The sequence below is a fragment of the Brienomyrus brachyistius genome, chromosome 18 (assembly GCF_023856365.1).
Source record: "Brienomyrus brachyistius isolate T26 chromosome 18, BBRACH_0.4, whole genome shotgun sequence".
NCBI classification, from domain to species: Eukaryota; Metazoa; Chordata; class Actinopteri; order Osteoglossiformes; family Mormyridae; genus Brienomyrus; species Brienomyrus brachyistius.
The window spans coordinates 4,088,452-4,104,913 of record NC_064550.1 but is presented as its reverse complement, the minus strand read 5'-3'; the positions used below and the strand labels follow the sequence as shown (position 1 = coordinate 4,104,913).

The 16,462-nt window shown below is 39.6% G+C and overlaps 1 protein-coding gene across 3 annotated transcripts; it reads left to right on the top strand.

Moving 5' to 3' along the window:
• The first annotated feature begins 2,410 nt into the window (after positions 1–2,410).
• On the top strand, positions 2,411–16,421 carry nras (NRAS proto-oncogene, GTPase). Of its 3 annotated transcripts, XM_048982743.1 has the most exons (7): positions 2,411–2,574; positions 2,657–2,723; positions 12,528–12,652; positions 12,865–13,043; positions 14,244–14,400; positions 14,683–14,811; positions 14,989–16,421. In XM_048982743.1, exons 3-6 carry the CDS (start codon positions 12,542–12,544, stop codon positions 14,800–14,802), a joined length of 567 nt encoding a protein of 188 aa, XP_048838700.1. In that variant the 5' UTR covers positions 2,411–2,574; positions 2,657–2,723; positions 12,528–12,541; the 3' UTR covers positions 14,803–14,811; positions 14,989–16,421. The 3 variants fall into 3 exon arrangements, with proteins under 3 accessions (XP_048838700.1, XP_048838699.1, XP_048838698.1); XM_048982742.1 differs by having other exon boundaries at positions 2,411–2,723; XM_048982741.1 differs by lacking the exons at positions 2,411–2,574; positions 2,657–2,723 and adding an exon at positions 11,290–11,565.
• The last annotated feature ends 41 nt before the right edge of the window (positions 16,422–16,462 follow it).

The window sequence follows — 16,462 nt, the reverse complement described above, 5'->3', positions numbered from 1 at the left end:
AAATCTCAAGGTCTCGTTTAATATTGTGGAAGGTTTCGGGGATCCACCCAACTACTAGAGAACCGCCCGAATTGGGACGGACAATAGCCTCTGAGGGAGTGACAGACACCGACCTTTGCGTGATAGCGATCAGGACCGAGATGTGTTTTTCAATTTCCAAACGTTAGCATCCTATTTATGTTAGCTACCGTGATTGTTGGAAATCATGGTAAATTTTATACCTTTATTGACACCTATAGTTTGGATTACTTACCTATATATAAGCGTTGCCAACTTTGGTCAGCTGGTTGGAGTAAGCACACACATGCACACGCATTTATATGCATGTAAAACTTTTAGTACCTTGTAAATACTCTGTAGGGTTCTGCAAACTAGCCCCAACGATTTTTAGGTTTATAATAGAATAGCTTTGTTATAAGATTTTTTGTATGAGCGTGAGAATCTGAAAGCGTTTGTCACGCCAGATGCATAAGAGTTGGCGACCCTGCGACGGCCAGTGCACCCTATATAAATCTACATTTCATTCAAAGCGATGTACTTTATTTGGATGTTTGTTTATAAATGGGCAGCCACATTTTAGTCCGTTTCTTGGGATTAATTTACGTCTTTTCCTCCGTTTGTGTTTCCCATTGTACACGCCTATCATGCAGTATGCGTCAGCCACGAAGTGCCGGAGGGGGCACCAAAAAGACATAATGATCGTCATCATAATCATAATGATGTTTTTTTTATTATTAATCAGTTGGCCCTCCGTATCCGCAGGTTCCGCATCAGCCGATCGAAAATATTTGGAATAAAAAAAAATAAAGTTTTAAAAAGCTTTCCGCGTCCAACACTACGCTGAATCCACACAAATGCCGTGATGTGTAGGCATCCCTTACTGTAGCCTCCTTGCGGCGAACATGTAGAGTTTTCCTTTTCATTATTCCCTAAATACAGTGTAACCCCCGTACCCGCTGATATAACCGCGGTTTCAGTTATAATATTACATATTACAGGAGGGTGACTGCAGACAATGAGCTATGATAATTTATAAGAAATAAAATTCCACACTGTTAAAATGTTGTGTTCAAGATGTTACATTGATCTTCCGTTGTGAGTTAAACAAAAATACAAAAACAAGAAAACTGCTCATTCAACAGAAAGCTAGACATACCTTTCATTACAGAATATTGTGGTCTTTTATTATGTTCTTGTTTATGCTTTATTGTAATTTATAAATTGAACTTTATCGTAGGTATGTATGTAGGCCTACAGGATAAACATGTTATATATGTTGTTCGGTACAATCTGCTGTATACAGTATAACAACTAGGCCTATATACATAGCATATACACTGTACTAGGTAGGTCTATTATAAGTAGTCTAGAAATGATTTAAAGTATATGGAAGAATGTGCGTAAGTCTATATGCAAATACTGCACCATATCAGCGACTAGAGCATCCGCGGATATTGGTATCGTGGGTGATGCCCCCCTCCCCCGCCCACTTTAGTGTTCGCCTTTGACGAATTAGACGGTGATATTTTGCATTATGTGTTACCAGAAACCGGTGTAAGTGTTATCGTCCTGATGACAGTTTGAAACGTCCCCTTCTCACCGAATCTAGTTTACAGGTTGCGATTCTCACTTTGTTACGTGAGAAAGTCAACCGAGAGTAAGTTTGCAGTGTAACTTTACTTGAATTTTGGTCTTGGTCTTATGCCTTTGCCATATTTACTGTTTCTTACCTATTTAAATAAATTACAGTAACATTAACCGGGTCACGATTTCATTTTAATAATGCTTTTCAACAAAATTATTAAATTTAATGCATTTGTCCAGATTAGGTATGTACATTGTGTGGTTAAAACATAATTTTAAGAAATGGTTAACCTGTCAAACACAAAAGAGAATGCACTCTACCAGTAATACTCAAATAGAAAACTAATTCTGGTATTTCTTAGTTTTTGGTACGAACTATGGTAATACGCTTTGAATGTTCACACGTCTTTGCCTGAGAACCACAAGGGAGGGGAACAGCGATGGGTATCGGTGCGGAACATCAGCCTGTACTCTCGGCTGAAAAAAGTCCATGTTTCAAGCTATTTCCAGACAGGTTGCAGTGATAAAATATTATCACATATAAAACTCATTTCCCCCTGCTTGTGGCACATTAAATAAAAATTATTAAACATATATATTATTCGTTTCTAATGATGTCATTTTAATCCGGCAATTTTTTGGAATATAAATCCTGATGGTTAACATCTAAATGTATGTTTGGATGGTAAAATATGGAGTTTAGTAATGTCTGATTTTAATTAAAAACGAGGAAAAACGACATAAAAAACAGGCATAATAGTAGACGATTATAATACAGGGTCCTGACAACGCATAAGTCTGGGTGTGTCAGTCTGAGCCGCACTGAGCGTTTCTGAATTTCCCAACTGATTTGGAATCAGTTACCTTTTAGGAGCCCATCGTCGATTATGATGAATTAAATTATCGGTCTGATTCAGGATCGGTTCGAGAAGTTATAATGTTCTCGTAATGAGACAGGAAGTTCAGCTCAAGAACTGTTGATTGTCGTTGGTAATTAATACTTTTAAAAATTAAGTACAATCATTTTGAAATGCTAATTTACGATCTGCCTCTTTCTTATGATTTTGTGTAGTTTGGTTCTAATCCATACGTCACTGCAGTTCTGGCAAAGATTCGGACTGTAAATCGGAGGCTAAAAGGTAAGTTTCTTTAAAAATCTTTACTCGGTTCGTATGATTTATATGATTCCTGAGTTAAATACACACACGCCTTAATACTGATAAGTTCACACATGCAGGATTGTATCCTATCTATCTACCGATATACTGCAGCTATGTATTTTAACCACTTTGCCATTTATACCAATCTCTGACCTACAGTGTGACTGGTCTGTTGCCTAATTTGGTGGCGGCATACATTTATTTTAACTTGACATTTCAGCTATTCGTTTTAGCGTACTCATACGTTTGTATTTTATCCAGAATATGTAGAAAAGAACAATGAAATACTATTATAGTAAGCAAGGTTTCCTCAACTAGCTTTTACAAACTTTGGAATAATTTGTAAACGTCTTTTTTTGCTTTAACATGTTACTACCAACGACCTAAAATATTAGCATAGCTATCCGTATATAATGGGGTGGTATTATAGCAGCATAAGCTATGATGGTCGCCTTTTCTGTCCTGATCTTTAGAACCAGGACAGAGCTGTGAAATCATGGTACGAGTGATATGTGTTCGCTGTTACACTTGATCAGCAAGGCAGTCGAGTAAACTGGAGGCCTTTCGGTGTGTTTGTTTCTACCGTTAAAAATGCAAAACGAAACTACGTGTTTGAAATAGCAGTTTATTGGTAATTAGGAACTTTTGTTACAGTAGTTTCTTACTGCTAAGGCTAAACTATACAGGATATTTAGACTTAGTAACATAATTACTCAGTGTGACACGGGTATTGGACAAAATGTATTTTATGTATCTTCAGTTTGGCATGTCCCATATATTTCCTGATATTCACCATGATGAATGGAGAAGCATTAGCTTTTGAAAAATTAACCTGTATTTGAGGTGGGGAAACAATGACTGCTAAATCTTTTCTTCTCAGCAAGAGCCACTTGAGGAATTTTATTTTATACAGTTCTAGCTGTATAAAATAAAGGTAACATTGAGATCAGGCTTTTGTAATTACCAGAAGCCAGTGTGCACATGTTCTGATGGTTAACAAAAACATCACGATGAAAGATGTCTCACTATGTGGTTGAGCTGTAACGGTTCACGTATTTGTCTTGTACTGTTTGCTACATTATTTTCAGTCCAGTACAGACAGTAGCTGTGTCCCAGTTTTGGTACTACGTCCTTTGAAGGACCTGGTCGGTATAGACTTTATAGCAGGGCTGTTGAACTCTGGACCTTGTTTCCAAATCCAGACCATGTTTTCAGCTCTCCCAGGTAGTTTAATAATTACTGATTCTGATTGGCCAGAGGCTTCACACCTGGCTCACAGGTGAAGGAAGGATGGAAAATCAGTAGGGCTGGTACCTTGAGGACCGTGAGTTGCATAGCCCTCTTTTATGGACAGCATCATCTTAAAAATCCACGCAATGAATCTTGCCATTGGGCCATGAAGGATCCTTCGTTATTGGGCAGCATTTGTGGCACACCTCTACGCATTTGGACTTTGAATGCAGCCTTTGAAAGCTGCAGCCCCTGAAATGGGACACAGCTAATGAAACCAATGAATACATTTATTGAAACGTGGAACCTAAGTTCTAATCTAGACGTTCAACGTGGAAACATTATGCTAATTGTGGCTGTGAGTCGGTTACGGCTAATGCTGGTTACAGGCAGTCGTAATCAGCGGTTTCGAAACATTTTGGTTTCCCAGGTAAGTACACATGCACTGGATAGAGTGTGTTTGATAAGACCAAGACTGCTTGCATTTTGGTAACCGAGCCGATAGACAAACATGGTAATTCGTTTGAGACAACATCCAAATTTGTGCACCATTGGAGTGGGGCAGCAACAGCCTCTGTAGTTTCCTCATATAATTTACATTTCATATCACAAGAAATATAGATCGGCCTGAGAAATACCTGTTGGCTATAAAGGTGTTTTCACATATCTTTCTTTAAATGAACCAAGCACAGTCGTCTTTTAGTGGACCAGAACGTGGACCAAGAGAAAGAGAGCTCGATTCCATTGTCCGTTACCTTCCAAAAGCACTCTGTTCGCTTTCTGGCCAACTTCAGTTTTTATGTGGTATCGCTGCATTTCACATTCGGTCCTCTTGGACACTGAACTGATCATGAGAGTAATGTCCTCAACAAAATGTCAAGTTTGTGAGAATGACCAATATTTTAATATTTGTTAAATATATGATGTAGGCCAACAGATTATTCAATTCCAACTAAAATACTACATGCAAGCAAATGCAAGGTGAATTTCAAAGCTTTCAAAAAAAGCATTCATTGTTAATTTGTTTTAGTTACACTCTTTGGAGATTAATGGCATATAACATGTACATATAATCAATCGCATGTATACTCACTAGATGGCTCGAAACACTAATACCAATTGCGTGATCAATCTAAAATCTTAAACCTGTTTCGCAAAATTATCTATAAACAGAAGGGTGACACTTTCTAAAATGAAAGATCTTAAGATTTTTAGGTATAAGCTTTCAATAAAATAAATCAAATATGGCAAATTATGATATATTTATCCTGTGTAATCCTCTGTCAGGAATTTCTTTTGAAACAAAGTAAATCGAGTAATATCAGCTTTCCTGTGAGACGCTAACTGAATATTTTAATTATAGTTTTGAATTCTCGGATTATGTGCAACATAAACTAAACTGTCACATTTTTTACAACCTGGAAAGAATATTATAGGTCTCCAATAGAATCTGTGTTCATACTATTAAAATAACTGCATGCATTACTGAGAAATTTCCCAGCATATAATCTACATAGCGCCACTCATAACATGATGATAAAATTTATATATTTTGTGGCCAAGTTTTAAAATAATATGTGAACGATGCAACTCAAAAAGAGAACAAATTCATAAAATTTTCCCACGATTTGTCTAGGGAAGGAATTAAAATGTGGCCACCACTGAACTTAAACGAGTGAATGGATTAGTGAATCCTGTCCACTATTTAATACACTGTGGGAGCAAATGAATAAAATGTGACCACAGTATACATAATTTTTAGCTTTAGATTATGAACAGGGCTCCACAGTAATCTATCTGAAGAATTCATAATTTTTTTTTGACAGTCGTTTTGACATCAGCATTTTTTGGTATCCAAAGGAAGCACAGGGAGCAAAGCAAGCTGGGCGCACCTTTTGTTTGCATCCCATCAGCAAACGAACCAGCAAAACGGCCTCAAAACAAACTCTACTCTAACCCCCTTTCAAGGTTCATTTGGAGCATTCTCATATGGCTCGTTCTGCAAAAGAATACGTTCATTCAAACCATGTAAGAAGTACATTTTTATGCACATTATGCAGCCTGGCTGCGGCTCATCTGCTCCAAAGTCCACGTCTGCTTTACCCATCACCCTTTAAATGAACGTATCAACATCACCGTTTCTCCTGGTGTAACCGTTTGCCAGGGAGGATTAGAGATTGATGGTGAAACAGGTGATGGCAGGATGTTCTGTCATTTTCATCAGATATTCAAGCCAACCAGCGCTATCGGTCACCCCTTTGGCACTATAGCAAGGACTATATTGGCATCAATGATGGTCATAATTTTAACCAATGAGCATGGTCCATGTTCCCATGAACTTAAATAAACCTGGGGCTTTTTTTCCCTACAGTTCATTAATGTTTTACTGATAAGGGCTGCATTGTTATGGGCAGGAATCTATCTTCCTATTGCAGGGGGGTTCAATACACATTGAGTGCTCCCATCCCATTAGTTAAAAACCTATCAAGGAAAGACATTGAGTAAAGAAACTGATCTAAAACGTAACTGTAGTGCCACTATATCTGTCGCTGTAACTGTTGAAACCTTTTGGGGGCAGATACCCTGTGCTCTGGACACCCCCCCCCCCCAAAAAAAAAAGAAAAAAAATTGGTGGTGTTGATAGAACAGCTAAATATGAAATGCAGTGCTGCCATGGACATGCACACCACTGAACAGGCTGGCATTGCAGTGAGCCAGGGTGACGGGGGGGGGCTTGTGTGTGGGTGGTGGCAAAATAAAAACCACCTCTGTTCATTAGTGAGGATGCTGTGAGTTGGGGTTATTTTGCTGTGAGTGTGGATATGAATAGTAAACCCAGAGAAATCCTTCTGGGAATTCTGGGAAGTCAGTCACTATAAAATCACACTCACAGCAATAATACTTTGTGCAGTGTTCACACTTTTTTTGTTTTGATCATATATTGAGTTTCTGTTAGAAGTGGAAACTCCCCACAATGATCCCCACAGTGTGCTGTAACTCTGCTTTCACCCTTCACAAGTCTTAAGACAGGCCCAAGTCCGAACTGATGCTAAAGTATTAATGGAGTTGTTAACCAGTTAAATCACTGTCTGTGGGTATGGACTCCAAGCTGTACACTTGCTTCTGTCAACTATTTTTCTTTCTTAACTTGTGTTGACTTATAAGGAAATGGTGATTCTGTCAATGGACATAGTAGAATTTATTGGCAAAGCTTAAAATCTTAAAATTGTAACACGTTTCCCAAAATGGATATTAGGGGCTTGCGGTGATTGGTCACATTGGCCATTCTGTTGCCTGAATATGTCAGTACTGAAAAGGAAGAAATACCACACAAGTCTCTCTGCTAGAAAATAGCAGCTGGGCTGTTGGTGAGTTCTTATGAAAGCTTCTTAAGATCTCGGGCTCCGTTTTCCATCTGCGCAAAGCACGACACCAAGTGGTTCGGCTAGTTTCCTACCAACATATCGCTCATTTTCACACCATGTGCGCACATCATCAAAATGATTTTGCTTGCTTTCTACTTGTAGGTGTGGTGTGTTTTAACCGAAACGTGACTGGGCACATTGTCGCCAGTTACCATCGCGCTTTTGACAAACAAACCATGGAAAAGTCAGGTTCACATTGTTAACCGATATTTACGTGGTGCGATTTTTTTTTTTTTTTTTTTTTTTTTTTTGGAACCAAGCAGGTGCATGATGCTGGTTATTGACACAGATACGCTCTCGAAGTGCACCAATGGCTTTTTTGTTTTGTTTGATCTTATTTCATTTCTATATACACTGAACAAAAATATAAACGCAACACTTTTGTTTTTGCTCCCATTTTTCATGAGATGGACTTAAAGATCTACAATTCATTCCAGATACACAATATTACCATTTCTCTCAAACATTTCTCACAAATCAGTCTAAATGTGTGATAGTGAGCACTTCTGCTTTGCTGAGATAATCCATCCCACCTCACAGGTGTGCCACATCAAGATGCTGATCTGACATCATGGGTAGTGCACAGGTGTACCTTATACTGCCCACAATAAAAGGCCACCCTGGAATGTGCAGTTTTGTCTCACAGCAAAATGCCACAGATGCCACAAGCATTGAGGCAGCGTGCAATTGGCATGCTGACAGCAGGAATGTCAACCAGATCTGTTGCTCGTGCATTGAATGTTCATTTCTCAACCATAAGCCGTCTCCAAAGGCGTTTCAGAGAATATGGCAGTACATCCAACCGGCCTCACAACCGCAGACCACGTGTAACCACACCAGCCCAGGACCTCCACATCCAGCAGGTTCACCTCCAAGATCGTCTGAGACCAGCCACTCAGACAGATAATGCACGGCCCCATGTTGCAAGGATCTGTACACAGTTCTTGGAAGCTGAAAATGTCCCAGTTCTTGCATGGCCAGCATACTCACCGGACATGTCACCCGTTGAGCATGTTTGGGATGTGCTTGACCGGCGTATACGACAGCGTGTACCAGTTCCCACTAATATCCAACAACTTCGCACAGCCATTGAAGAGGAGTGGACCAACATTCCACAGGCCACAATTGACAATCTGATAAACTCTATGCGAAGAAGATGTGTTGCATTGCATGAGGCAAATGGTGGTCACACCAGATACTGACCGGTTCTGAGTCCCCAGACCCCCAATAAAGCAAAAAACTGCACATTCCAGGGTGGCCTTTTATTGTGGGCAGTATAAGGTACACCTGTGCACTACCCATGATGTCAGATCAGCATCTTGATGTGGCACACCTGTGAGGTGGGATGGATTATCTCAGCAAAGCAGAAGTGCTCACTATCACACATTTAGACTGATTTGTGAGAAATGTTTGAGAGAAATGGTAATATTGTGTATCTGGAATGAATTGTAGGTCTTTAAGTCCATCTCATGAAAAATGGGAGCAGAAACAAGAGTGTTGCGTTTATATTTTTGTTCAGTATATATTTTTTTTATAAAGTACATCCAGTCCTTTCACGTAATCGCACTGTTTAATGAAACGGCAAAGGAAAAACAATATATATTAAGTGAAGAACATTATCAGAATTGAGCGCGTACTGTAACTGACAGGACATTTGGATTGCTGAGAATGTGTTTCAGATATTTAAATGAAGTCAGGTGAAACCACAGCATTCCTTGTGGCATGTTGTACGCTGCATAATATTGCCATGACTGATGGGCGTCTGCTGGACATAAGTAAGGACACATTAGGAGACTTTAGAAGGTGTGATGCCAACAAAGGAGTGTATGCCAGCAGTGCGGGCACGGAGGGATCAGCTGGCATAAGAGCTGAATCATCTGTAGCTTGGTAAGGAGACTAAAGTGTGAGACGTACAAAAACAGCCCTATTGGCATTAATTTGAACATTTTAAAACGCTCTAAAAACTAGGTTGTTTTGTTTGGACAAAGATCACCCTTTTATTTATATTTTGCAAACTGCAGACCCAAAATTATAATAAAAAGCACACAATTGCATAACCAAGTCTCCATTCCCAGCTGCTGCTCTCGTTCAGCAGTCAGCTTCCATTTTCCCCGTATTCTGACATCCTTTTACCACTGAGCACATGACCTGGTGATGCCAGAAAACGAGGACACACTCGCTGCTACCTCATCCCATCTCTGCTTCACCTCAAAAGGCTTAGTGGCAAGTGTTGCCAAATCCTGTACCACTTTTGTAGCCCAAACCGGGAGTATAAAAAATAGCCCAAAATCTAACTCTTCTAAAACTTTGACCCTTAAAATGAAGTAATGTATGAATACATCTTTGAGGATTTCGCCTAAGTCACCCACTGCGTTTATGTATATATGCTCAGCAACACAGGTAGCCATATTCACCTCTCTCCATTTTGGATCGTCTGACATCACACTCCTGATGGGCCCTGTGAATGATGTAATCGGGGTGGAATTGGCCTGAGTGGGAGCGCATCTTGTGCAGTGCTTGTTAGTGGATGCATGTACCTTCAGGTTGTGTTGATGGGCTCGCAATTCAACTTTACAATATTTACGCAGTGCCTTTGATTTGTAGGAAGATACCAGAGCAATCCAGTTCTTCAGGAGAGGGTCTGATTCCCATTCCTATCTGTAAGACTTTGCATATGCTGCCCACTTTCCCATGGTGAATTATGTAGTGTGGCGCTAGTTGCTAGTACTGCTCCCTGGAAAGCTACAATGCCCTCTAGCCAAGTCTAGATTTGCCTGTGCAACATACATAAAACCCTTCATACCCAGTTAAGTAACTGGATACTATGGACATGCAATATGCCTTTTTTTCTTGAATGGTCATCCATGGTTTCCATATAGGCATTAACAAATTCATGATCCTGGTGTATTGTGAATGAATTGGTCTATTTATTCAAAGAAAGTACAGTGGTACCTTGGTTTGTGAGCATAATTTGTTCCATGCTTGTAATCCAAAGCACTTGTATATCAAAGCGAATTTTCCCGTTAGAAATAATGGAAACTCGGATGATTCATTCCCCTACCCAAAAATATTCATATAAAGATAATTAATACAAAATATAAAGTAAAAATACATAAAACAAATTAACCTGCACTTTACCTTTGAAAAGAATCGTGGATGGTGTGAGAGAGATGAGAGAGGAGAAGTGGAAGGTTTTTTTGTTGGACGACTTTCACTATAACTATTGGAATCACTGCTATCTGTTGGCTCACTGGAATATTTTTGTGTGACTTTAACAAGGAACAAGGTAGAGTCCCATACGTCTCCCAAATATCCATTAGGCAATACTGCACTCTATTTTTACATCAAATGTTTGTTTTTTTTTCAAAAAAAAAAAAGGTGATTAAGGTAACTTTTAAATGAAATTTAAGTGTTTTGGGAGCATATTTAGGGTTTAAACTATAGAAATAAGCACATATTACCATTTTTAGTGACTCTACCAAACATCCACGAATCCGACATTTGCGATGGGTTCTGGAATGTAACCTTGCGAATGTCTGAGGTCTTACTGTACACGCAATCCAAGGTTTTGCTGTAATCCAAAATAAATGGTCCCATTTTTCCGATTTTAAACTCACGCATTTTCACTTTGTGGACGAGCACGTCCGTTTTCTTGGGCGAATAGTGATTTGGCTAGCCGGGCAAACGCGCCTTTGTAATGGCAATCCGCCGTCGCTCATGCACCGCTGCCTTTTAAAGGTGAGGTGACATGCCATTCCTTGGTTCATTGCATGTCATGCACAAAATACACCTCTGAGTAATAGCTAACTTGGTCAAACAAACGTCATATATTGTCGGACTGCATTTTTTTTTTTAATTGTGTCACAATAAACAACACAAGGTGCCTACAAAGCACTATATGGCCATGCACCGCTTACCTCACTGATCTTCTGACACCTTACTCTCCCTCTCAGTCATTTAGCTGTAATCTCTTCTTCCCTCGTGCCAGGCTTCTCATTATGGCTGGCAGCTCATTCGGTGCCATTGCCCCCAAACTCTGGAATTCTCATCCTCAGGCTGTCCGTGACTGTTCTTCATTCTCTGCTTCTAAATCTGACTTAAAGACCTTCTTGTTTTAATGAACATTTCTCTTCCTGAACTGCTTAGATTTTGTCGTCTTCGTCGAGGTTTGTGAAAGGCGCTATATAAATGTAATCTGTTGTTAGTATTATTATGATTATTTACCAGAGTAAAAATGTATTGGTGTGTCCTTGCCCACCTGCCTATTATGGTTTTTCAGGTGTGACGGTTGCATGGTCATAGTATGTGATGTTGATATTGACATCAGATTAGATTAATTGATTATTAATATATAAGTAGTGACAGTTCTATTTAACAACATGATGCATACACATTTTTGCTGTGTTAATTTTTTTTTTGGGGGGGTTATACTAATGTTTTGGTGGTAATTTTGCATTTTACTGTTCAATATTGTGATGTAGTTATTTAATCGCATGTATAATTTCATCAGATGTTCATCATTAAGTTACTGGGTTATGTTTAATCTTATTCCTTTTAGATTTGTTTTCTTATTTTGTTAGAACTTTTCCCTGTTGGCTTTTCAGTGAATTTTTTCTCGTTTTATGCAACGTTTCCTTAACACTGGTCCAGTGACACAGTTGCAGGCTCTTGTGTCTCTGCTGTTCTCTTCTGCCCAGTCTGCAGCCAGGGGAACTTTGACATTTGGAAGAGCGTTCCAGAAATAGATGGATTATATCTGCTTATCTGTCCTTAGCCAGCACTGAGGTTGAACTCTAACCCGCTGTCAGCTGGGTTAGCCATGTTTTTCTCGGTTACTTTGGTGTCTGTATCCTGTGCAGTGTGCTGGTGGGGGCCATTGCTGTCAGCTGGATCAGCTAAATCCACCCATGTTTTGTACAATATTGCCTTCCGTAGAGTTCTGTGTTTCAATGATAAGTACAGATTTGAAGCAGATGAAGCAAAATACAAACGACTTTTTCAAAGCGGCCTATAGATCTTGTGTTTTTACACATATATATACACCAGCATAATATTCCTTTGTCTTGCATTCTCTTCCCTCAGTCCCAAGTCTAGCCGACTAACCAAACGATTCTGTGTTTGACACCAGATCTAATAGGTGTGATGACGGAGTACAAGTTGGTGGTGGTGGGAGCTGGAGGTGTAGGCAAGAGTGCGCTCACGATACAGCTCATTCAGAACCACTTTGTGGATGAGTACGACCCCACCATTGAGGTAAGTCTAACGTTCATCGATGCTCAATCTTTTTAACAAACTGTAACAGCAATGGATGTACACAACTCTTTGAATGGTGAACTGTCATTAGATTACAGCAAGGATCCTTAAATCTCTTTTAAAAAAGCTCAGTTGTCACGTTCATCTGGGGGTCACTGAGAAAAGGTTTGAGAACCTTGAAAGTAATATACATGTGTGATGGGATGGGACAGGACTCGTACAGAAAGCAGGTGGTGATCGATGGCGAGACGTGTCTACTGGACATCCTGGATACAGCAGGTCAAGAAGAGTACAGCGCCATGCGGGACCAGTACATGAGAACTGGGGAGGGCTTCCTCTGTGTCTTTGCCATCAACAACAGCAAGTCCTTTGCTGACGTGCACCTCTACAGGTAAGGATGTAGTGCTTTTCTGATGTTAGTCCACTCCTAATTTGGACATGGGTTTGAAGTCATTGCAGACTGTAGGAACTTGACTTGGTAGAGTTCTCAGTTATGTAGCTTGTAGTTAATTTTTTTTGCTGCATAATTGTCATGTTTAGCATATTTGTAGGTCTTATTTCTGAGTTGCGCTAAGCGGGAGTTTTGACCAGATTTATGGAAAGGATTATTAACATTTAACAATCAAAACGAATCAAACTTTGGTCCAGTATATTTGTGGTTCATAATTTGGAGGGAGACTTCTTGAAATTTGCAATGGGAGTGACATGGGGAGTTACTGTCTGGTTTCACTGTGGCAAGTGCATCAAAGTCCTGAGTGATTAGCCTTGACTGTGAGCTCATTAATTGTTTATGAGGCATTATGCCCCTCTGTGGGTTAGGGAGTGGGTAGTGGGTTTGAATCATCTACCTAGCAAAGTAGTCATATTGTTGTTAAGCCCTTTAGCAAGGACCTTAATTTCTACTGCCCCAGGATGTTGGGCCCTGGATGACTTTGTGCTCTGACCCAAAACTTTCTCTCACTTGTATATGTGTATATAGGACCACTCAGTTATGGAAAAAAATCCTAAGTATGCAAGTTGTCAGTTTTGAGATGACAATTAACATGATTACTCATTGATTTTGGAAATATGCATTTACTGAACTTTTTAAACTAACGAACTATTAATATAATTCAATAGGGGCTGGAAAGAGGTGCGCTGGATTTAACACAAAGACAAAACTGCAGCATCGCTGCGAAACGGAATTCTGTGTAATAATCATGTTATCTGTTATTTCGTTTTGATAAGATTCAAGAGCTTTATTGTACACATGCAACATGTAGTGAAATGTAACCCTAGTCAGCCCTATGTGTATGGGCCTCTCATGGAGAGCAAGATGTACAAAAACTGCTCTGCATGAAGTACAACAATTTCACCATGTGGATCAATAAAGTACTTCCTGTTGTATTCTATGAATGAAATATAATTGTACTAAGAGATTTCAATAATAAACATAGACCTGTAGCGTATGCCCATAAATTAATGTTTTATATGGTTATTGGGGTTGGATGGAAGGAAAATCTATGCATACAATAAGCTGTATATACATCAGACCTTTGACTCGGAGGATGTTTATCCTTTCCTTCTCTCCATATTCTCTTATGTCCCTTAGGGAGCAGATCAAACGGGTTAAAGACTCCGATGATGTTCCCATGGTGCTGGTGGGTAACAAGTGTGACCTGGCTCGAACTGTAGACACCAAGCAGGCCCAGGAACTGGCACGCAGCTATGGAATCGAGTTTGTGGAGACCTCTGCCAAAACTAGACAGGTAGGTTGTGAAGCATGGCCTCTGGTTGTCGTGATCCTCACTCATGGATGGTACAGTTTTTCTGCCGAGGAGCAATAGGCACATCTGATAAACGTCTAGTATTTATATACTGAAAGTGCAAAACAAAGAATGTATCTACTGAGATCCTTCAGTAAGAATCTTAACATGAAGAATGAAAAATTTAGTTCAGTTAATGTTTTTTTTAAGGTTAAACTGAATTTTTAGAAAGTGTTCATGCAATGTGTCAATTTGCACAACATGTCAGTGTCATGTCACCCGCAGGGAGTGGAAGATGCATTTTACACGCTGGTCAGGGAGATCCGACACTACCGCATGATGAAACTCAACAGCAGAGAAGATAGGAACCAGGGCTGTCTTGGCCATTCCTGTGCGGTCATGTAACCTCCCAAGGTCAGAGATTTTAGAAAAAACTAACTATGGCTTTGTGAAAGTGGCTAGTTAAGTTCTATACCATTGTAACAGCAACAATGAAAGCAAACTGTGGTCACTTGTACCTAGACCCAGGGATTTGGACATTTCTGCTTTTCGTATTTGGTGCTAACTAGTTTTCTCCTGCTGTTTCTCCAGGGCTGTCTCCTGTGTAGCTACTCACTGGCGTATCTGCTCACTGAGGAGCTTTGGGGCAGGTCTGTGGTCCATGCTGGCTTACAGAAAAGTGGACTCTGCCCAACCCAACAGCCCCTTTCTCCCCTTTAAACTCTTACCAGTAGCAGAATGCTCTCCCGTCCTACCCCATCCCACAAAATGGTTTTGTCTGCATTTTTACACTCTATTAAGGACTATCTCATGAATGCAGTACTTTATCATACCATACTTTTGCATTTGATTGGAAATGGGGGAGTATGTGGGTGGCCATCCAGTGGCTTTTGGGTTTTTAATGAGCTGTTGCTCAAGAGACAGGGCATGGGTGCTGAATCTAAGAAGGGTTGTTGATTCTTGTTTTGAGCATTCCTGGCTGTAGGTGAATGGTCTTTTATTTTATGGTCAGTATATCCCCTCAATCCCTCACCTGCGATGGATTTACTCGCACTCAGAAAGCAGAGAGCAACATCTGTTGCTTATAACTGTTTTTATTTTTCTTTATTTTGTTTTGGAAAATGTAATTTATCTTTATTTTTACATAGTCAGAAACCGTATGACAGAGCAGGGAGAGAATTCCCTTGGTTTATTATTATTATTATTATTATTATTATTATTATTATTATTTCAATGCAGGTATAGCAGAATGAGCTCTGAATGAGATTTATGTCAGTGGTGACCCCCTCGGTCTTACCCTACCTTACCTTACTGCTGCCAGAGAACAAATTTGGTATCTCACTTGTCAGTGTATGTGCAGGCTTTGCCTTTTGCCTTGCTGCATGTGCACTTTCTCCAGAGCTACCGTGGCCAAATGGAAGACTTGGACTTGCTTCTGTGGGGGGTTTTTTGGGAGATGTACAGCCTACACTTCTCACATCTAATGTCATTTTCAGCTGTCGTTCTCATTTTAAGTCCTTAACATTTCCCTGTGCTAAACAACCAGTCAGGCTTATGTCTGAAACCAAATCGGGAAGCCAGTGTTACAGGAGTAATGTGAATGGTTTTATGTTTAGGCGTTAAAACTGTGATAATTTGCAAGGGGATTATTTTTTAAATACATTTTATGAATAAGGGAGCACTTTCCTCTACGTTTGAGTGCTTTACCACACAGGACTTTAGTAATTTCTTTCTGCAATCGCCTTACTGTAGGCTTTTTATTATCCTTGACCCTTCTGTTAAATTTCTTTATCTCTAATGCAGTGTCTACTGTACACTGTCTACTGTTTTTTTTTTTTTTTTTTTTTAATCTACTGATAGACTACACCAGATCGACTGTTTTAAGTTTTGCTTCATCTCTGCTTTTTGTTTGGAGGGTTTATTAATCTTTACAATTTTCGTTTGTCATTTTGACATCTGTGAGGTGCAAAATAAATGCTAAACTAATGCAGGTTCTTTAATAAATTTACATATGCCTGTTTTTTGTTGTTATAATGGTTTAGATCAGGTTGAGGTAACGAACGTG

Coding starts and splice junctions, on each gene's coding strand:
- nras (XM_048982741.1), top strand. CDS start 11,517: ATGAACATTTCTCTTCCTGAACTGCTTAGATTTTGTCGTCTTCGTCGA. Junction 11,566..12,527: donor ATTTTGTCGTCTTCGTCGAG/GTTTGTGAAAGG, acceptor GTTTGACACCAG/ATCTAATAGGTGTGATGACG. Junction 12,653..12,864: donor AGTACGACCCCACCATTGAG/GTAAGTCTAACG, acceptor GGGATGGGACAG/GACTCGTACAGAAAGCAGGT.